Source organism: Chanodichthys erythropterus, chromosome 23, assembly GCF_024489055.1.
Source record: "Chanodichthys erythropterus isolate Z2021 chromosome 23, ASM2448905v1, whole genome shotgun sequence".
NCBI lineage: Eukaryota > Metazoa > Chordata > Actinopteri > Cypriniformes > Xenocyprididae > Chanodichthys > Chanodichthys erythropterus.
Genome location: NC_090243.1, coordinates 12,703,935 through 12,726,581, shown reverse-complemented (window position 1 = coordinate 12,726,581; position 22,647 = coordinate 12,703,935). Strand labels below are relative to the sequence as shown.

At 36.6% G+C, this 22,647-nt stretch overlaps 2 protein-coding genes across 2 annotated transcripts in view; one reads left to right on the top strand and one right to left on the bottom strand.

The window, feature by feature from the left end:
• The first annotated feature begins 580 nt into the window (after nt 1-580).
• tecrl2a (trans-2,3-enoyl-CoA reductase-like 2a) lies at nt 581-10,204 on the top strand. Its single transcript, XM_067378571.1, has 13 exons — nt 581-604; nt 3,632-3,682; nt 3,773-3,824; nt 5,569-5,613; nt 6,085-6,188; nt 6,268-6,383; nt 6,489-6,594; nt 8,472-8,544; nt 8,631-8,674; nt 9,623-9,680; nt 9,754-9,842; nt 9,931-9,976; nt 10,077-10,204. The coding sequence occupies exons 1-13, from the start codon at nt 581-583 to the stop codon at nt 10,202-10,204; spliced, it is 936 nt and encodes a 311-aa protein (XP_067234672.1).
• A 566-nt stretch (nt 10,205-10,770) lies between these two features.
• abca4a (ATP-binding cassette, sub-family A (ABC1), member 4a) overlaps nt 10,771-22,647 on the bottom strand; it is a 38,402-nt gene continuing 26,525 nt past the window's right edge. The window contains exons 23-50 of the mRNA XM_067378570.1: nt 22,079-22,269; nt 21,900-22,005; nt 21,610-21,815; nt 21,280-21,334; nt 21,086-21,160; nt 20,174-20,349; nt 19,931-20,055; nt 19,744-19,842; nt 19,476-19,665; nt 19,305-19,399; nt 19,186-19,218; nt 18,962-19,067; nt 18,145-18,219; nt 17,888-18,057; nt 17,603-17,780; nt 16,654-16,769; nt 16,149-16,296; nt 15,809-15,932; nt 14,102-14,231; nt 13,894-14,014; nt 13,748-13,810; nt 13,560-13,666; nt 12,968-13,109; nt 12,746-12,880; nt 12,564-12,667; nt 12,146-12,238; nt 11,786-12,035; nt 10,771-11,439 (exon numbers count right to left, since the gene is read on the bottom strand). Of these exons, the coding sequence (XP_067234671.1) occupies nt 11,323-11,439; nt 11,786-12,035; nt 12,146-12,238; nt 12,564-12,667; nt 12,746-12,880; nt 12,968-13,109; nt 13,560-13,666; nt 13,748-13,810; nt 13,894-14,014; nt 14,102-14,231; nt 15,809-15,932; nt 16,149-16,296; nt 16,654-16,769; nt 17,603-17,780; nt 17,888-18,057; nt 18,145-18,219; nt 18,962-19,067; nt 19,186-19,218; nt 19,305-19,399; nt 19,476-19,665; nt 19,744-19,842; nt 19,931-20,055; nt 20,174-20,349; nt 21,086-21,160; nt 21,280-21,334; nt 21,610-21,815; nt 21,900-22,005; nt 22,079-22,269 (3,530 nt within the window). The 3' untranslated portion in view covers nt 10,771-11,322. The remainder of the gene's footprint in view (nt 11,440-11,785; nt 12,036-12,145; nt 12,239-12,563; nt 12,668-12,745; nt 12,881-12,967; nt 13,110-13,559; nt 13,667-13,747; nt 13,811-13,893; nt 14,015-14,101; nt 14,232-15,808; nt 15,933-16,148; nt 16,297-16,653; nt 16,770-17,602; nt 17,781-17,887; nt 18,058-18,144; nt 18,220-18,961; nt 19,068-19,185; nt 19,219-19,304; nt 19,400-19,475; nt 19,666-19,743; nt 19,843-19,930; nt 20,056-20,173; nt 20,350-21,085; nt 21,161-21,279; nt 21,335-21,609; nt 21,816-21,899; nt 22,006-22,078; nt 22,270-22,647) is intronic.

Here is a 22,647-nt window from a genome sequence, read left to right as displayed (position 1 = left end):
CGCACAGCAGAAAAAATGTTGCCAAAGTAGCCACTATCAGGCTACACAACACATTTTACTCTTATCTCTTGATTGCTTTGGGCAGATTTTATACAAATCAATCAATCAATCAATCAATCAATCAATCAATCAATCAATCAATCAATCAATCTATCTATCTATCTATCTATCTATCTATCTATCTATCTATCTATCTATCTATCTATCTATCTATCTATCTATCTATCTATCTATCATTTAGCAGTGTTATTTTAGTTTTTAAGAAGTGTTCATCTAAAACACTGGCAGAAATCACGGATTAACATTGGGTTAAGGTCTGCAGACACACCAAGGACAAGATTACAGACCAAGGCAGGTCTCAAGAAAGTATATGCTCTATTCAGACAGAAAGAGCAGGAGATTAAAGATGGGAGAAAAAAGACAGAAGAAAGCAGTAGGAGGGGGTGAGTGTGGGAGGGGAGATGGAGAGTGAGGGACGAGGGTTAGAATGGAGAATTAACACTGGCATTACCACAGGAAAGGACGGAGCTGCCTGTCCAACTGTGGGGGACATCACATTACGTCAGACAAGGGCCCCGGAATGAGCAGAACAATATTTTTTGAGGTAAGGCGTCAAGTTCATTTACAAGATTACATGCTTTTTGTACAAACTTTAAATGATGGGCCATTTATTTCTGTTTCTAATGAGTAAATAGCCTCATTCCTTCATTAACAATACAAGGGAGGAGATTCTTCACTGTGTGTGGGTTAACCAGAACATGACTAAATCTGGCAACCTTCTGGTTTAATTTGACATCTTTTTTAAATTTATACAACATGAATTTGAACAAATTCATGATCTAACCATAAATATAAGTGATGGTAAAAGTGATTAAATATGTTTAATATTAGGCTAATTAAAAACAATCACAGAATTTTTGTTTTACGTCAGCCCTCAGTTCCTCCAATCGGGTGTCATACTGTAAGAGCAAATCTGCTGTACGCTGGTTTGCTTTAATTTTACGCTTGCTGAACATAAACAAGTAAATATAATTCAGCACATAACCGACAGGCCTGTCATCTGAAGAGGATTAATAACCCTCTCAGGCATTTCCACTGCCTACTGTAAACACCACCAGAGACTGCTTTGTTATTAATTAACATACGCTCTATATAAACTAACGTTAAACAACTTTCAAATTAAATGTACAGGAATCAAACATTTAAATATAATGTACTAAACTGTTTTCTGTCAGAAAGATGTAAGCAAAGATAGAAAATGGACAAAATCGAGCTTACAGTGTGGATGGAGAATTATGTCATGTTTGAGCCTGGTACGTTCATCATCATTACTGCTGTATTTACAGTACTGGGGGGATGGGTGTAACAGAAGCAGGACGTCCTGTCAATAGCACTCAGAAATCCACAGAGTGCTTTATTGATTACTCTGCCTGATTGAAAACAGGACAATTTTACTGCTTGGTCTTTATACACAAGTATGATGTTGAGTGAGTCATATAGTCCACTATGAGAAAAGGCAGAGTGAAAATAAGTGTATTTGGAAATTTCTCACCTCATATGAAGTTACACGTCATATCTTAAATAAAACAGGTTCAGAATGAGATAATCAAATTTTGATCAGATTTTCAAACCAGATTAGGATGTGCTATGATGAATCTAGTTATATTATAAATTATATAATGTGAGTGATAGTAGAGTGATGTTTGCTTTATTGAATATTTATATAATTTACTGTACTTAGAAGGACACAGGACACACAAAGTTTTCAATGATAATGATGTTTTCACTCCTGCCATAAAAAGTGTAAGAGTTTAGAAATCTCCCTGCTGAATTTAGACCAGTGGATCAACATCAGTTCTGTAGAATAACGTCAACCACTCCACTGGGATTCTTTCTTTAAGTTGAGCATTAGGCTATGTGTCCATTAGAAGATTATTACACTAGCCAGTATAAGAGCAGTTTCAGGGTGACAGCTCTGCTGAGCTCCACAATATGTAGTGCTTTCAAGGCAAATTGCAGCAGACTCAACTCGCAGTGCATACTCTGTAGATCAACGCTGACACCTTTTAATTAAGATTAAAAAGATCCCTGTACTGTGATAAGATGCATCTGCGGAATTCAGAGCTCAGACTGGTCGGAAACAGATAATGGCGGAGAGTGTTGTTTGGGGATGATTGATGAAGTGAATACAATGAGCTAAACAGAGCCAGACCTGTCAAAACAGAAGCTTTGATCAATAAACAGTGTCTGGACTGTGCCGCCCTCATTAGGCGCTCATTGGATTCTGCGATAGCCTACACAAAAGCTGTGTTAGAATGAATTGGTTCACTTCACAGCACATCTTTTGCGATCGCTCAAGGAGAGACGTGTTGCAAATTATTCCTTAAAGGGTTAATTCACCCAAAAATTTAAATTCTGTTATTAATTAATTACTCACCCTCATGTAGTTCCAAACCCATAAGATCTTCGTTCAAGAAAGGTAGTGTTAAAATAGTCCATGTGACTACAGTGATTCAACCTTAAAGGAACACTCCACTTTTTTTGAAAATAGGCTCATTTTCCAACTTCCCAGTTGAGTTTTACCATTTTCAAATCCATTTAACCGATCTCCGGTTCTGGCGGTACCACTTTTAGCATAGCTTAGCATAGTTCATTGAATCTGATTAGACCGTTAGCATCTCGCTCAAAAAAATGACCAAAGAATTTCAATATTTTTCCTATTTAAAACTCTTCTGTAGTTACATCGTGTACTAAGACCGATGGAAAATGAAGAGTTGTGATTTTCTAGGCCGATATGGCTAGGAACTATACTCTCGTTCCGGCGTAATAATCAAGGAACTTTGCTGCCGTACCATGGGCGAAGCAGGCGCAATGACTCTTTGGTCATTTTTGAGCGAGATGCTAACGGTCTAATCAGATTCAATGAACTATGCTAAGCTATGCCAAAAGTGGTATCGCCAGACCCAGAGAGCGTCTGAATGGATTCGAAAATGGTAACTCAATGGTTTCACTCTAGGGGAGTTGGAAAATGAGCCTATTTTCAAAAAAAGTGGAGTTCCTGTAATGTTATGAAGCGACAAGAATACTTTTTGTGCGCAAAAAACAAACAAAAATAACGACTTTATTCAACAATTTCTTGTTTCCTATGCTATTCATATGAACCATTGTAGTCACATGGACTATTTTAGCAATGTCGTTACCTGTCTGGGTCTTGAATGTGATAACATTGCAGTCTATTGGAGGCAAGAAAGCTCACGGATTTCATCAAAAATATCTTAATTTGTGTTCTGAAGACGAACAAAGGTCTTACAGGTGTGGAACTACATGAGGGTGAGTAATTAATGACATAATTATCATTTTTGGGTGAACTAACCCTTTAAACTCTCATTATTTTCTATTAATATGAAACTGTGTAAACAGCTAGATTTGATTGCTTTTCTCAGTTGTCAGTTATGTGATGCATCTTTGAAGCAAAAAAAAATTCTGGGAGAAGTTATGGGCAGCTTCACCCTGAGGCCAGACCTTCAGTGAATTAACTTGATTTATGTTGACTGAATTAAAAAAAAAAAAAAAAGTATGCTTCATAGTGTCTTTGCCATGCAGCTATTGATTTATTACTTTAATCTTCCAGGTTGAAATTCTAGATTCAAATACCAAAGAACAACTCTGTTTTCTTGACAAGGTAAGCAGATTTTACCACTATCAATGACAGTGACTGCTGCACTGCAGCTAAAACTTTAAGGTGAATTACTTTATTTTGTTTTTAATGCAGGTTGAACCCCATTCAAGCATAGGTGACATTAAGAGTTTGTTTTACAAGTCATGTAAGTTTTACCTCACAGTGGCATTGTATTATTGTCATTTTACCTGGTCAATTATGAAAGGTTACACTTTACCTCTTCTCGGCCTCAAGAGTCCTCATCAACCTGTTTATTTAATAAGGAATTGATGGCGGGCCTTTGAATTATTAGAAAAATAATGCACACCTGAGGTGCTAATGTGTGTTTGTATGGGAGAAAGAGAGCGGGAGGAAGAGAGTGTGCTTTCCGTAGTAAATAAAAGGTAATTTAGTTTCAAAACATGAAAATAGTTTTTCATTTTTATCCTATTATTTGTCTCTGTAGGCTGACTGTACATTTATCTATTTTAACACACAGCCAATCACCAAATAAACAAACCGGACATTAAATTTTGATTGAAGTTTAAATTGTTGTATAATTTCACTTGTATATTATCGTAAAGTTTCTGCTAAAATAGTCCATTTACAATGTACAAAACAATCGGCCATTGCAATATTACAGGCCTATTTGTTAAGCTTAAATGGTTAGTTCACCCAAAAATGAAAAGTCTGTCATCATTTACTCACCCTCATGTTGTTTTAAACCTGTAAGATTGTTATCTTTGGAACACAAATAAAGATAATTTTAATGAAATCTGAGCGATTTCTGTCTCTCCATTGACAGCTACGCAACCAACTCTTTGACGCTTTAAAAAGTTCATAAAGAGAATGAACTGAGTGGTTTAGTCCAAATTTTCTGAAGAGACACAATCACTTTAAATGATGAACAGATTTAATTTAGGCTTTTATTCACATATAAACACTGATCAGCGAACATAAACAGAAGTGCAACCGAAGCTGCTGCGTGACACACGCGAGAATAAATCTCATTGGTTCTCGCATGTCAAGTAAACATGCTTGAGCTGCTGTTTACCACAACTGATGTGTGAGCTGATGAATGTTTATATGTGAATAAAAGCCTGAATAAAATCTGTTCATCATATAAAACAATAAGTATCTCTTCAGAAAATTTGAACTAAACCGCTCAATTCGTATGGATTAGTTTTACAATCTCTTTATGAACTTTTTAAAGCATCAAAGTGGTCGTTGCATAGGCTGCTAATGGACAGACAGTAAATCATTCAAAATATCTTAATTTATGTTCCGAAGATGACTGAAAGTCTTACAGGTTTGGAATAACATGAGGGTGAGTAAATGATGCCAGAATTTTCATTTTAGGGTGAACTATCCCTTTAAGTTATTTTCAGTAAAATCGATAACGTTACCTGAGATAGATGATGGCGCCAGTTGTGTTTGTACGGTCCGCGTTTGATAGTTGCGCCGGTCAAATGGGTCCGCTTAGCTATTCTGTTGATGAAGGGCCTTTTAACGGGTACTCTATTCGGTACCTGATTTATTGCAGTTACGCGTTGTTATGGGGTGATGGTTAATATTAGGAAATATGCAGAGCCAAGGCTCTGGAAATACCCGAATGCCTCAATTGACCAATCAAAATCAAGTATTCCAGAGCACGTGCACGTACTTTATTTGAAATTTCATTGTAGGACAGGTATAATGTTTAATATGTTTAACACAAATGCTATTTGCTAGGTAGAATATCTGTCTATTTATATTTCATTATTGAAAATTCAGTGATTAAATGATCCAATATCTTCAGCCTCTTTTTATGACTTAATATTTTATGATAAAGTAGTTACATTATTTTTTTTTTCTTTTGCACATCCGAAAAATGTATGTAATATTGTATGATTTTTCTGTCTCGCTGTCAGATCCCAAATGGTATCCAGCTAGACAAGCTCTGAGGCTGGACCCCAGTGAGTATATCTACAAAAACAAAACAATTCCAGAAGATATCCTTTTATGTTTCCTATAGTATGGCTGTGGAATTCAATATTTCATCCATAATAACCACACGCTTATTCAGTCCTCATCTCTGTTTCTTTAGAGATAACCAAGAAAATATTTCAGGACTTGCTTATTCCTTAGTAGAAATGGAATTATAAAAATTCTTTTATCTGCTCCATTTCCACCAATTGCTAAAGCAACACATTGAATTGAGGGATATTCTTCATCTATGCTGCTTTTAAAAACTGACCAGATGAAGGCAACTAAGTAGACAGGATGTGCCTTGATCTCATGCTACCTCTGTAGTGCTTTTCAAGGCAGCATTTTCAGGTTTCAGAAAGCAAGATGAATGCGAGCTGCTTTGATGCAGCAGGACCAAAACCTACATTTACCTAAAACTTTAACAGTAACAAATCTAGCTCTGCATTTGTGGTTTTTAGAAGGAAAAGCACTGAGAGATGATGATGTACTACAGAATCTGCCTGTCGGGACCTCAGCGACCATGTATTTTAGAGACCTTGGCCCACAACTGGGATGGACGATGGTAAGAGTGCTGGAGATTTGCAAAATGTAATTCTGACAGTATCAAACATACGATCTTTTAATACATCAATTCTCTGCAGGTTTTTCTGGCGGAGTACACTGGTCCCCTTCTGATATATCTCCTCTTCTATGTCCGTGTCCCGTACATCTATAGCCACAAATACACCTTCACCTCCAGCTCTCATACTGTGGTCAGGTACATTCTTTAAAAAAAAACACCTTTTGTGCTCCGTAGAAGAAATAAAATCATATGGATTTTGAAAAACATGAGTAAATAACACAATTTTCATTTTCTCTTCAGACTGGCTTGTGCTTGTCACTCCTTTCACTATATTAAGAGGCTATTCGAAACAGTATTTGTGCATCGGTTTTCTCAAGGCACGATGCCTATCAGAGCCATTGTAAGGGTGAGTGTTCGGTCACACGTGGTCTGGTTTTCTACTGTGCCAAATGAAAATTAATTTGTCACCCTTGTTTACTTCAGAAAGACACAGTAAAATGATCATTGAATACAGTTCAGACATTTTCTGAGCAATTTTACCAATTAAACAATACAATTATGATTGTACGGAAGAGGATTAGGGCCAAGCAATAATAAAAAAATAAAACCATCTCGAGATTAAAGTTGTTAAATTTCGAGAAAAAACTCGTTAAATTTCGAGAAAAAAGTCGAGATAAAATGTTGAGAATAAACCTGTTAAATTACGAGAAAAAAGTCGAGATAAAATGTTGAGAATAAAGTAATTAAATTACAAGAAAAAAGTTGTTAAATTACGATAACAAATTCGTTAAATTATGAGAAAAATTTCATTAAATTTTGAGAAAAAAGTCGAGATAAAATGTTGAGAATAAACTTGTTAAAATTAGCCTGACTACGTCAGACTTCCTACTTCCGCTCAATTTCATTTCGCTTCTGTACTCAGTCTGATACAGCGTCAGAGCTTTCTGTTTGCCACCGGTCTGGAAACAGCCGGGCCAATCAACGAACAGAGGGCGGGCTGAGAGCCGTGACGTAGATGCTAAGCGCCGAGTTTTACATTGTAGGTTAGAGAAATCGAAAACCGAAACGACCGCGGAAATGGGAAACGAGACGCGGGATGCAATTCGCTCTGTAATGGAGAACATTCAACTCTTTTTCAAACTGAAGCCAGAACAAGAAGAGTGTTTGATAAACATTTGTTTTATCATGTGTTTACAACAGGTTTACAGTGGAAGTTCACTCATAGATTTGAGTTCGATGCATGATGTCTGTGCTTCGATGCGGCTGTACAGGCACATAACATACGTCATAACTAAACATATCTGATTGGCCTACGGGTAACCAATGATTTTAAATTTCAGACAAGCGCTCCCTAGCGAGAGAGAAAACACTTCTCTATTATGCCATTCCAGACTCTGTCTACGAAGCAAAGTGAAGTAGCAGAGTCTGGTATTACCAGGCTACGTTAAAATACGAGAAAAAACTCATTAAATTACGAGAAAAAACTCGTTAAATTTCGAGAAAAAAGTTGAGATAAAGTATTGAGAATAAACTCGTTAAATTATGAGAAAAAAGTCGAGATAAAATGTTGATAACAAACTCGTTAAATTACGAGAAAAAACTTGTTAAATTTCAAGAAAAAAGTTGAGATAAAATATTGAGAATAAACTCGTTAAATTTCGAGAAAAAAGTCGAGATAAATTGTTGAGAATAAACTTGTTAAATTACGAGAAAAAACGTGTTAAATTTCGAGAAAAAAGTTGAGATAAAATGTTGAGAATAAACTCATTAAATTACGAGAAAAAGGTCATTAAATTACGAGAACAAATTCGTTAAATTATGAGAAAAATGTCGTTAAATTTAGAGAAAAAAGACAAGATAAATTGTTGAGAATAAACTTGTTAAATTTAGAGAAAAAACTTGTTAAATTTCGAGAAAAAAATCGAGATAAAATGTTGAGAATAAAGTCATTAAATTACAAGAAAAAGGTAATTAAATTACAAGAACAAATACGTTAAATTATGAGAAAAATGTCGTTTAATTTCGAGAAAAAAGTCGATAAAATGTTGAGAATAAACTCGTTAAATTTCGAGAAAAAAGTCTAGATATAACGAATTTGTTCTCGTAATTTAATGACCTTTTTCTCGTAATTTAATGAGTTTATTCTCAACATTTTATTTCGACTTTTCTCGAAATTTTTTCTAAACAACTTTAATCTCGAGATGGTTTTATTTTTTTTATTATTGCTTGGCCCTAATCCTCTTCGGTATGATTGTGTTGAATGGTGATTCTCTGAATTTACAGAATTGTGCATATTACTGGGGTTTTGCAGCATGGTTAGCATACTACATCAACCATCCTCTCTACACACCACCATGTGAGTACCAGAAGAGATAATATTCAATTTCAATTTTTAATATTCAATTCAGTTTGATACATTAAACATACCTTTATGTTTTACAGCTTATGGAGAGAAACAAGTCAACTATGCACTAATTATTTTTGTGGTACGTGATGTTTCTGTTTTAATGAACACCACATAGGTTACAGTGTGGTCCAAAAATCTGGTATCACTTTGAAAATGTAATATATAAATCAAAACAGAAGTATCTTCACTAGTGGTCTGGTCTCATTTTATACAAATATATAAACAAAGACTTTATAGGAAGACAGGCACTCCTATTACTTATGAATGGGAGAAAGTGCAACACCCAATATGGTGAATAAGCCCCGCCTTCCAAATGAAAGAGCCAATCGTTGATTAGTAATCGTGTCACTGCAGCACGCTCATTGACTGTGCATGCGCATTGTAAAACTTTTTAAATGCTATTTAAACGTAAGAAAAAAGCTTTTTATGATACCGTTGTTGTCATATTTCATTTGTGTTTTTAAAAATTTAATTTAATCATAAGCTTAGTTAACAGTTTTGGATCTTTTGATGTTTCCCCATTCAAAAAGATAGGAGCTGCACTTGGATGCCAAGAACAAGAAGCGTTTCAAATATGACCGCCGAGTGAATTGACTTGTCTTAAAGGATTAGTTCACGTTCAAATAAAATTTTCCTCATAATTTACTCACCCCCGTGTCATCCAAGATGTCCATGTCCTTCTTTCTTCAGTCGAAAAGAAATTAAGGTTTTTGTCTACTTACGGAACGAACACAGCACCAGTTCCATTTTTCCGTAAGTAGAATAGGGAAGGCGTAGGACATACAGCGTAAGCTTTTTGAAGAATACGGAAAGCGGAACCACTTCAAAGAGGATCGTTTGTTTATATAAAGCATATACATTTTAAAAAAAAAATTAATTCCTTAATTTAATTTCTTTTCGACTGAAGAAAGAAGGACATGGACATCTTGGATGACATGGGGGTGAGTAAATTTGAAAGTGAACTAATCCTTTAAAGGGACTTTGATATAAATGATATAAAAACATGGATGTATATTGTTTGTTTCAGTTATGCGAGGCAGGTAATTTCTCCATCCACTGGTCATTGAACAGTTTAAAATGTGAAGGTGAGTGTCAAATTTCAATTTCATTACAGCTTGAGATACTCTTGTATGACCCTAGTTTTTTTTTGTTTAAAAGGTACAAAATGTCGGAGGTTCCCACATCCATCCAAAAACCCTTTTACATGGCTCTTTTACTTTGTATCATGTCCCAACTACACATATGAGGTAACAGCATCATTGAAATAATCAAATGTAATACAATTTCCACTACCTCTGCCTGACCCATCACCTCTTTGGTTAAATGTTCCATCAGGTGGGTGCTTGGGTGAGCCTGTCCATCATGACCCAGTGCGTTCCAGGTGAGCAACTGCCATCAAACAGCTCTCAGCTTTGTGATGCTGATATATCTGGTATACACAAAGCTACAATTATTTTCATTTTATTTTATTTTTTTGGCAGTGGCTCTCTTCACACTTGTAGGTTTCATTCAAAAGACTATCTGGGCCAAAGGAAAACACAAAACTTACATCCGAGAGTTTAAGGATTACCCACATCTCCGCATGCCAATCCTCCCCTTCATCCTCTGACATTCATATATACCGACTTCAGGTCAAAATCAATCCGGAGACATGATTATTTTGGCTGAGAGAACTATGACACATCTGAACAGCTGCATGGAAATGAAGCTGATTTCTGACACCCTCTGGGCAGGATTATGAAAGTAAAATCCTCTTTTCAAAAATATCTCACGGTTCTCATGCAAGATGATGTCGCACATTGTTGCGGGTACAATGGTATGCCACTTGGGATTTGAAATAAGCAGATTTGTGTTGACGCAATATATTTGTGTGGGTTAAATCATTACAACAGCCATCCATGTGCAATATACAAAACTCTATCTCTGTAAACCAACTACTTCAGCATGAAAGAAAATCATTTTTCTACATCAGGGAATTCAAAACTATATTTATATGAAACGTTTTGTGTCAAATAAAAATAATTAGTTTTACCTGAAATCTCATTAACTGGTTTAAATGGTTATATAACCATTAAACAACTATGTCTAGACTGTATTGAAAATAGTAGCATTAATTCTTGACAAGATTCACAGTCAGCGACAACATTGTACCGTTTTAATAGTATTATTTTGGTGAATTTTTACAAAAAAAATCAACTTTCTACAATGCTTTGCCTTATCAGCCATTTCTAGTAATTACAAAACTAAACATTTAACATTTAGTTCATTTACAGCAATTGTTTGTATGCTACTCTTTTCTAACTTGGCAAGAATTCTTTAAGCTGTGACCTGCAATGTGTCACAATGCAATATGCATTTCAATAGCAATAGCCTTTGCAATAAAATCTATTGCATCATTTGATTTGTTTTTAAAACAAAATTTTTTGTAAAAAAAAAAAAAGTGATATTAATAATAAATATCACTTTTGATAATAAAGTGCTACAGTATTCATAAGACTAACTCAGTCCAGTTCTGTCGGTATTTTGTTGTGGTTTTCATTGCATTTCTATATAAAAAAAGGCCAGTCAAAGAAGGTGCGCAAAGCTTTTATGGCGTAAACGATCAAAAGTCTCAAACTGAGTGTTTTGTAAAGAAGAAAAAAGTAATCTCCTTTTCTTTTATGACTCTTTTGTGCGCCTCTACAAAATGACTCCAATTGACCCGCTCAAACGACCCTCTACAAGCGTTCAGGTTTTCGTTTTCACTGGAAAGACTCTCATGTCCCGCCGGGCACCGGCTGCCCTCGGGTGCAACACAATGGCATCATCTTCTCCGGATTGGTGCTTGGCGAAATTCACAAACACCTACAGGGAGTGAAGCAAAGAGAGCGAGACTACATAAAGAGCTGAAATGCCCTTGTTCCAGTGCATTTGTCACATACAGGCATGGAAAGAAATGGTGGCGGTCACAAGATGGATGGATGCTCTTGGCAATCTTCTGACCCTGAACTGGACTGTTCTATTCTGCGCTTGTCTAGTTTGGGACATCCTGTCTCAGAAGTAAGAGAGTACTACATAAAGGGAATCATACATTTTTAAAACTTAAATGTCTACCATAAGTATATACTGTCAAATATTTTCAGTAGCTGTCATTTAATTGAAAATCTAAATGGTAAAGGTTTATCTAGGCCAGTAGGATTATATGAAATACCTGGTCCAGCGTTGTCTGGGAAACTGAGTAATCTTCAATATTCAGCACTTCCTTGTTGGCTAAGACGAGCTGGAAGATTTTGGCCAGAGAGGAAGAAGCGATCTCGTACTGTAGAGTATTATAGTGTTTCTCCCTCTGAATGCAGCCTGGAAATGTGCTCTCCATGAATGCTTCAGCAGGGTTCAGATCCGGGACTGTGCCTGCTTTGGCCGCCCTGATTTTCATGGTGACCACGTATCCATCACCAAATCTGCAGGGAAATGATTACAAGAGATGTTCGCAATGCAAACACAAAACGATGAGATGGCAGGAACTGTGTGTAACTGGAAATTTTCATGTGAATAAAATTTGTGATCTTACTTGTATTTGAGGTGCTGGATTGTGCCAAGACACTTGAACGTTCCGTTCACCATGATGGCCAGTCGTGTACAGAGAGCTTCACATTCCTCCATACTGTGGATAAAATAAAAACACAAACAATATTTACTATACTTTTTCACATTTACTTTTAGTTAATGTAATAAAATAGCATGGAATGGCTACCAATAATAATTTAACTTTTGTAATGTCATATTTAAAAAAAAAATAATTATATTATTAGCTCCAAAATGTTTTGATATTTTCTTTTAAAATAACACTAATTATGCACAGTATTACCAGATATATAAAGTAAATTGTACTAAATTTGTCCCCAGAAATGAAGTAAATCTGACAAAACCTCCATTTATAATTAGCATTATATAAAATGCATGTGTTTTGACGCGTGACGTGTTCTTGCCTGTGTGAGGTAAGGACCACCGCCCTGCCGCCCTGAATCACGCTCATGATGGAGTTCCACAGAAACCTGCGAGAGCGAGGATCCATCCCTGTGGTTGGCTCATCCTGGCACAGGGAAGAAGAAAAAATGCTAGTACCAATGCTTATCTTATTCTGAGATAATTCACATAGAAAGGCTCTTACCAGGAGCAGAAGAGCTGGACAGCCAATCATTGCAATAGCTGTAGAGAGTTTACGCTTGTTTCCACCACTGTATGTGCCGGCACTGCAGCCTGCATACTCATATAAACCCAATTTCTGAATTCCCCATTCAGCCACCTGCATCAAAGGGAGATAGAGGTCTCTGACAGAAATCCTCAGAGAGAAGTAAGTAAAAAGAGATAAGAAAGTGGAATATCGTCTCACTCTGCTGATTTCGGATTCTGGGACTCCTCTAAGTCGAGCGTATAAGTGCAAGTGTTCTCTTCCTGTTAGAAGATCATCTATGGCATCAAACTGAGGGCAGTAGCCCATGTTCTGGTGCACATCGAGGATGTTGGTCAGAATGCTGGAGCATCATAAGAAATGAAATTGATGAACAAATTCAAAAGGAGTTATTAGAGTAAAATAATTTTCCGCATCACTACCGGCACCCAACAAAATAGTAAAAATAATAACTGCTAGTTACCGTGATTTTTTTTTGTCAAGTAAAACATGATCCTGGATCAACAAATTTTGTTCATCCTGAAACAAATTTTGTCCTAACCCTAACCCCTTAAGTTATCTCTAAAATCAGAGGGAAATGATAAGCGAGTAACACACCTAACCCTGGTTTTAAGCCTAAACTTGACATAACTTGACTGTAAAGTCATCCCTCAAATCTGATTGGTTGATTGGAATGTTGTTCCAGGATCAACAAAGATGTTGCACTTGGTGAAATCACATTCACTATGTAGCCATAACTGTATTGTGTTAGCATTCAAAAAATATACCTTTACAATTAGCTAGTTAAACAAACCTGTAACCAGTCACAGCAGCTTCCCCTGAAGTGACATCTATGTCTCCTGTCAGCATTTTGAATGTGGTAGTTTTCCCAGCACCATTCACACCCAGAAGTCCAAAGCACTGTGAGGGAAAAACATAAACTAAATTCATGCAAAGCTCAATGTGCTCACAACACAAAGAGCAAACGCCTCAATTGATTACCTCTCCTGGTGACACTCCTACACATATCCTGTCCACTGCTGGCCTGATCGTTCCGATATATGTCTGTAGAGAAAGAAAATGCATTCATGATCTCTGTTGTGTGAAGCATTACCCATAATGCACCACTGTAAGGTACACAGACTTGCTTTTGAAAGGTCTTTTATCTGGAGGATGTCACTAGGGCTTCCTCCATTGTAAATCCTCTCTCTCTCCTTGGCCACATCCACATCTTCATCAGTTACTGGTGGCTTCTTAAAATCTGATATCCTGTTGAAAGAGACAGCTTATCTATATATGGAAACCACTGGATCTACTGAAGGACATGTAATGTCTTTTGAATGTATTTCTTCTCACCAGTGATCCAGGAAGAATCGGTACTGTAACAGAACATTCAGGATGAAATAGACGAATCCCTCTACCGCCATGAATGTCACATTCTTTCCCACAAAGTCCCAGCTGAAAGGATCCAGACTGAAGTCCTCACCTGAGATGCACATGAGATGTACATGAACCTCACAAGAAGTGTCACCAACATTTACATTTTCAGAACCAACTATATATAAACTCTAGCAACTGCATAACAATGCACACTTAACTACATGTAAAGAGTGTACTGGGTGGTTGCCAGGGTGTTGCGAAGGTGTTGCCAAGCAGTTTCTAGGGTGTTAAGGGTGGTTGCTATGCAGTTACTAGGGGTTGTTCTGGTTGGTGGCTAGTATGCTGCGATGCAGATCCTAGAGTGTTCTTGGTGGTTGCCAGGGTGTCCCTAGTATATTCTCGGTGGGAGTTAAGGTGTTGCAAAGTGGCTTCTGTAGTATTCTGGGGGATTGCTGGGGTGTCGTCAAGAAGTTTCCAGGGTGTTCTGGGTGGTTGCTAGTGTGTTCCTATGCTGAGTGGTTGCCAGGGTGTTGCAAGGGTATTCTGAGTAGGTGTTAGGGTGTTTCTAAAGTGTTCTGGGTGGTTGCTTGGGTGTTTATATGCTGTTTCTAGGAAGCTCTGGGTGGTTGGTTGCTAGTGAGTTGCTATGTAGTTGCTAAAGTGTTCTTGATGGTCACCAGGGTGTTGCTAGGGTATTCTGAGTAGGTGTTAGGGTGTTGCCAAGCAGTTTCTAAAGTGTTCTGGGTGGTTGCTTGGGTGTTTATATGCTGTTTCTAGGAAGCTCTGGGTGGTTGGTTGCTAGTGAGTTGCTATGTAGTTGCTAAAGTGTTCTTGATGGTCACCAGGGTGTTGCTAGGGTATTCTAAGTAGGTGTTAGGGTGTTGCCAAGCAGTTTCTAAAGTGTTCTGGGGGGTTGCTTGGGTGTTTATATGCTGTTTCTAGGAAGCTCTGGGTGGTTGGTTGCTAGTGAGTTGCTATGTAGTTGCTAAAGTGTTCTTGATGGTCACCAGGGTGTTGCTAGGGTATTCTGGGATGTTGTTAATGTGTTGCCAAGCAGTTTCTATGGTGTTCTGGGTGGTTGCTTGGGTGTTTCTATGCAGTTTCTAGGATGTTCTGGGTGGTTGGTTGCTAGTGAGTTGCTAAAGTGTTCTTGATGGTCGCCAGGGTGTTGCTTGGGTATTCTGGGATGTTGTTAATGGTTGCCAAGCAGTTTCGATGGTGTTCTGAGGTGTTGCTATTCTCCAAGTCTCTGCTTTTTTGGTCAATATATGGCTTGGATGTCTTCGACAATGTAAGTCTTAGAGACTGCTAATATATTTTATCATCCATCTACTCTGTTACAGAAGTCTCCAGTTAGTTAGAGAGACATCTCCTAGTCTCTCTAGTTAGTCTTTGTAGATTTTGAGCAGTCTTGGAGATCATTTTGAGCATGTTCCATTTAATTATCTAAAACAATGGTAGCTTTGAATAGCCATCAGATGCAATGTGAATCTCCTATGAAGACACGGTTGACAAATGTAAGGTTTTGTATTTCCATCATGTTGACATATAGATTGAAGCTCAGTGACTTTTATGGAGGCCAGATCACAGAGTCCACACCTTGCCAGGGGCCAGGCTAGGGTTGCTTGCGGCAGCCTCAATACAACCGATTGAAATGCAAGGTGGGGAAGGAGCAGGACTCACCAAAGCGTGCATACACGTCCATCACGGCTTGGTTCATCGCCATGTCAATGAGCCCACGGCCCAAACAAAAGTGAGGAAAGACAAGTAGAGCTTTCTTCAGCACCTGGTTACACTTATACAGAGCCTACGAAAGTAGAGACAGATGGAGGATGAAATTAACCTCAACTTTACACTTGAACTTTTGGCCTAAATGACTAATGCATTTAGTCTGATTAAAATTGTAATGATACAGTAATATTAGTGGAAATTAGAAGGTTGTTCAAAGTGCATTTAAAAGCTAATAAAGCTAATAAATCATATTCATTTAGACTAAAATAATTTGAAGGCTGGGATTTTTTACCTCAGTACTGTCAAACAGGTCTAAGATGAACGTGATGGCACTGCTGTTGATGCCAATGAAGAGGTTGATGCAGGACAAAGAGACGTATGCTGTGCTGGGCACATTAAACACATTTGACATTGGGTACATCATGGGCGTCACTGACCAACTAGATGAGAAAAAAAGACAGATTAGTATATTTTAAAATATTCATACAGGTCAGATTTATAGAGACTATAAAAATAAAATCAGCATTTACCATAATATAAAAATTTTTGTTGATGTGATCAAGGGCCAAATAACCACACTGGGAAATGGCAACGTGATTAAAACACTGACAAATAACCCTTCAAACCTTTCAGTGGGGTCAACTTCATCTCTCAGACCGTACTGTTAAAGCTACTAATGGTGACCTTTTTACACAGAGTACTACCGACCGACATATCTACTAAGACAGACCTAAATATACCTAAAAAGGTTGTTCTGCTAAAAGAAATGTAAAAGAATCAATGAAAAATGACATTACCCATAAAGCATCAGCAGAGCTATTAGGGCTTGCAAGTTGCCAGGCGAGGTATAGCATTTTTTATCAAATGCAATAAAAATCCCCACAACCATCGCCGCGCTGACAGCATAGTTTATCTGAAATGACAGGACAACAGCAAAACTGAATTATAAGACCATTTTAGAGAACATAAGACAATGCTTTAGAATAAATACACTTCTATATTTATTCTGGATTCATTATACACTATAAAGACACTTAATGGTCAAAACAAAATGCTTCTGGTTTATTAGTATTTAATTTATGATGTTTATTATTTATACAGGGCTCAGCAATAGGGATGTAGTTGCAAATTGCGCCGATTTGTCACTAAGATAATGTTACTGGCTAACATAGGTTTTGATGAAATTGCAAAAATGATTTGTGATCATCTAATAAGCAAGAATACCAAACCAATAAATTATGTTTAGCATATTTTTTTTTATTTATTTATTTATTTTTTAGCAAAAGTGTGTTTAGAAATTAATGGCATTGCATTAACAGCAGTATAATTTCTAGCTTGTTGCTTATTTTCTTTTTGCAAAAAAAATAATAATTTAAATAAAATAATTTAATTCAATGAACAAAAAATGGTAAAGAATGTAATATTTAATTAGAAATTGACTGTAAATATTTCTAGCAAATTTAAAAATGCATATCTAAAAATTAAAACAAATATTTGTATTTATTCATGTATGTATATATTTATTTAGGTGGGGACAGTTTTTTTTTTTTTTTTTTAATTAAAAATAATTTAATTTAATGAACAAAAGAAATGGTAAAGGACAATACATGATCCATTTAAATATTTCAAGCAAATATAAAAACACATTTCTAACTAATATATATATTTATTTATTTATTTATTTATTTTGTAGGACCAGTGAACATGTTGGCATTTTATGGTAGGATGTAGTGTCTTCATACTAACCATGTCCCAGAAGAAGTTAGCAGTCCAGTACACAATAGGACTGACCCCACTCACAAACTGCAGGTGTTTGGCCTGTGTCACTCTCTCCTGGATCAGATACAGCACAAAACTGGCCGGTACGAAAGACATGGCGAAGATCACGCAGATGGCAACAACTGCATCCACTGAGGTGGTCAGTCTGAGAATGAATGAGTGAACAGTACTTACATAGCCATATGGCATGCTCTACTGAGGAAGATTTGCAAGTAAAACAACTGTGTGAAGTTCTGTCAGCATTACACTCACACTGTGACCTCCGACAGCTGTTCCTTGGTCAGGTTTAGTGGATGATTGATGGCTGTGATGCCGTACTCATTTAAATTGACACCAGGAGGCAGGTTAGCTCGAAGGATGGCGTTATTCGCCACGTTCATGAAGGCCACCATAGCGTGCCAGCCTTTGTTATTGAACCACACCTAGAGGAGATGACAAATGGGTTATTTATCTTGAATGGGACGAGCTCAGTAAACTGCGACAGGAAGTGAAGCTGAAAGAAATCTCACCTTGACATTGTTTTCAGTCTCCATATACCTCAAGAAAGTACCAAACTCCTGCAGAGCAAGCTTTGAGTATCTGCCCTGTAAATGATTACAACATGAACATAAAGTGACCCTCAAAAGTATTAATACTTAAGCCACAATAAAACTATAAAATGATAATTTATTAAACGCACAAAAAAAGTTTTTAAAAATAGAAACATCTGACAACCAGGAAGTGGCTAAATACGTTTTGTCAATATATCTACTGTTTTACCATTTAAAATTTATTTTTTGTCAAATTAAAGTATTATTTTGCTATGGAAGCTTGTTTCCACCACTTACACCGCTTGTTTCTTAGAATTGCTTGATATAAACTTGCAATTGCAAGTTATAAAGTCAGAATTGTGAGATATAAACTCACAATTTTGTCTTTTTTCCCTCAGAATTGGACTTTATAACGTGAGGAAAGTATAATTGCACGTTTATATCTCACAATTGTGAGAAAAAAAGTCGGAATTGTGAGAAAAAAGTCAGAATTGCGAGTTTATATCTCGCAACTCTGACTTTCTCGCACTAAATAAAATATTTTTTTTAAAGTTAAAATAATTTTTAAAAACGAATAATTTTTAATCATAATTAAAAAATAAAGTGAATTATTATTCATTACTTGGTTTTAAGTAGCTTTTATATATATATATATATATATATATATATATATATATATATATATATATATATATATATATATATATATATATATATATATTTTTTTTTTTTTTTTTTTTTTTTATAGAAAATATGATTACATCGAATTCACAAAGAAACAATATGAAACATTTACCCCTGTGACATTAAGCAGACGTCCTATCTGAGCAGCTGCATTCTGGATGGTTTTAGGATCCACATCAAGAACAGGAAGTCGCCCTCCGACAGAAATGCCACCATACCTGAAGGAAAGAGATCACATACTGTCTTCCACACATTTTTTAAAGCATATATGTGTTCTCTAAGTATCCACAAGAGGGAGTAGTTGTATTTTCTACTCCATGTATAAGACACCAATACCTTTGTTCATTCACCCAGTACTTGCTCTTCAAGCTGTACAACAAAAACACAAATAAGATTAATTCCTGGAAACATAAGAGCTAGTTAATGAACAATTTGTCATAAATGGGCCATAATACCTTGTTCGTATTAAGTTTGGGTAGGTCTTCACCAAATAATCAGAGATGTTCCTACCGGTCAGATCCATCAACATGTCACCAGTGGATTGAATCCTCTGAAATGCAGGAACCACATCATTATACACCATTTTAAGGACTTTGTAGTGTCATATGTATAGTCGAAAGACAGACCTGGGGAGGAGGAAGACCCCCAGCACCTTCTGGACACACAGGTAACATGGTGAGTGTTTTGGGTGTGCTGCACTGGCAGCTGGGAGATGGACTGATGTCTGTCCACTCCGGGTTACCCAGCATCTCAATGAGCGTCGGGTTCACTAGGGGCATCTCCCACTCTGTGGTTATGTTATTACATGGATAGTCTCTGTGGGAAACATAAATGGACACGGTAAGCAGAACAAACAAAACTGGATATTCATTTATATATCATTAGTACACTTACTGTAGAGGTTCATCCACCATACAGCGAGTCCCAAATCCTGGTCTGTTTAGAAGAACCTCACCAAAATACCTCATATCTGGGCTTTGCGTCCGTTCATTACTGGAAACAGACACAAAATAATGTTTTTAGCTTCTCGGTTAACCATACGTTAAATAAATGATCTAATCCTGTTTCATCGTAAATGTACCTGAAGAAGGTGAACTGTCGGCCGTACATCCACGGACTTAGAGTAAGACTGGGATATTCGCCGAATGGAGGAACAATCAGCGTGAACATCAGAGAAACGAGGACAAAACTGGCGGGCAACACAATCTGAGGAAGAGAATATCAATGACCATCATAGAAAATAAAAAATTTCATGCAAAACCTATGGACTTCTTTACTGTTGTTACAAAGCTAAAAGTTTACAAAGCAATGATGTTATTCTGACCTGGGCAAGGAAGTCTTTTCCGGAGCGTGTGGTGTGATGAAACCTCTTAATGAGAAGAGCGAAGAACTGTTTTAGGACCAGGAAGATTCCTTTCACCTGTGGGGATCCTCTGCCGTCTTTGCTGGGAAAAATTCCAGAGTTTGTCTGTCCATTAGCATACATCGATCTGTCTGCATCTGCACAAAAGATCAAACCAAATTATTCATTATTATTTTTTATAAGTTTTTTGGTCAACTAATATGAGTTTGAGTTTTCCAAAGGCTGATGCAGATATCTAGAGAACAGGGGTGGATGAAGGCTGATATAATGCTGGTACAATTTATTAACAGCATATAGACAAAATGTAATAAAACATTATTAGTATTAAACAAATGTACAGTTTCTACAAAGAAGGATGATGGTTCAAAATAAAATAATAAAACAAAACAAAAAACAAAACCAGGGTTGACTTATACAGAATCTCAAAAAGCACGAATATCCTTTGATAATTTATAATAATAGAATTGGCCAATATATTATTCTATAACTAACTTTTAGCTTTTAAAAATAACTATAGCTTCAACTATAAAAAGCGAGCTTAACCCTTTGATGTATTACATTTTTAATAAATTTTTTTAAATAAATATAATATTTTATATTAATATTTGAGAGTTACACATCTGTCCAATAGATGATTTCATCATATATCATACAATATATTTTGTCAAATAAAAAATATAAGAATTAAAAAATCATAAAGAATTATGTGTAAGGGTCGAAAGAAATCACTAAATGCGTCAAAGGGTTAACCACATGCACTATTTAGCATATCTTTGTTGTGTCCATTTAACTCTCTGTTGTTGTTTTAGCAGGCAGCTTTAGCTGAAGTAAGGATGAAGCATTATAAGCCGGAGAGACTAAGTTGATTGTCACCTTCTTCTATATTCACTTTGACTGCGTTGTCTCTAAAAAGACTTGTAAGAGATTTCTGTTGCAGAACTCTGATGTCTAAGGGGTTCAACCACAAAAATAGACATCACAATCACAATATACAAGACTCACAAGCATCATAAACTGACACATATACACAATATCTATATAGCAGAGATAGTAGACTAAAATCTTACCAGATGCAGTATTGATGTGAGCAGCCTCTCCATCAGTTGTGACTTTCAGAAATATCTGCAGGACACAAAAGAGACAAACTTGATTTTTACAGGTTGTACAAACCCAGACAGCAAGATAGTGTGGCCCAGATCCGGCTCACATCTGATACATGTGGATTACATGCAGACCAGATGTGGTCCGGATCTGGGCAGACACTATATTGCTGTTAGGGAAGGAGGATGATTGTTTATAAAATATTGATCCCTTACTGCAAAATAAAATAAAATAAAATAAAACAATTTTCGTTCTCAAATACAAATGATAAATGAGCCTGTGTGTGCATGACAGACCTCTTCCAATGAAGTGTCTGACACTCCAAAGCTGCTCAGCCCCATGTCTGCCAGCGTCTCCTCCAGCTCTCTGAACAGGCTGGCATAAGAACGATGTTTGAATCCCTGGCTGGGCAGAAGAAAGGTCAGCTCCTGCCCTATGACCTCTATCAATTTGGCCTCTGGGACGTGATGGTGGATGAGGGCTGTTATGTTCTCTATGTCCCCTGAGAGAGTGAGATTATACATCCTAAATTATGATCATTTCAGTTTGATTTCATTGATCGGAAATAAACATATGAACTCTTTACCTTCCATCTGTCTTTCTGACACTCTGGGCTGATCTCCGCTGCCCTCTTTAAATTTGGTACAGAGGGAGCACTTACAGGAGCAGTCCTCAGTACAGTCACAACGACCCTGTGAGAACCAGAACAACCATGTGAGTCTAGCTGCTTTATACACTCTCTGTAATAGACGGTAAATGTCTCACCTCCTTTCTGACATGGGACGGCTGCTCTTTAATGCGCCGCACCAGAGTGAGGTAGAAACCAGCACCCAGACAGTTCTTCAGGAAGAGAGGAGAGCCGCAGCAGTACAGACGACCCTGAGAGATGATGGCCACACGGTCACTCAGCAGGTCAGCTTCATCCATGTGGTGTGTGGACAAGATCACTGTACGGCCTGAATGACACACACAGATACACACATTTCTTAGAGTAGAAATGTATAGAACAACGTCTGTTAGATGATGCTCAATTTTACAATGGACTGATTAGTAAATATTATATAATATCAGTAAATATTATATGGATGGATATAATATTATATATATATATATATATATATATATATATATATATATATATATATATATATATATACAGTCAAACCAAAACTTATTCAGACATTTTTGATATTTTTGATTAATTTTTACTAGTGGGTGCAGGACACTATAGTTAATTTATGTAAGTGAGGATAGCAAAATAAAGTAAACTGTGACATATTATACCCAAAAATTATTCATACAGTGGACTACCAGTAAAATTGATATAAAAAATT

Coding starts and splice junctions, on each gene's coding strand:
- tecrl2a (XM_067378571.1), top strand. CDS start 581: ATGAGCAGAACAATATTTTTTGAG. Junction 6,189..6,267: donor CACAACTGGGATGGACGATG/GTAAGAGTGCTG, acceptor AATTCTCTGCAG/GTTTTTCTGGCGGAGTACAC. Junction 9,977..10,076: donor CATGACCCAGTGCGTTCCAG/GTGAGCAACTGC, acceptor TTTTTTTGGCAG/TGGCTCTCTTCACACTTGTA.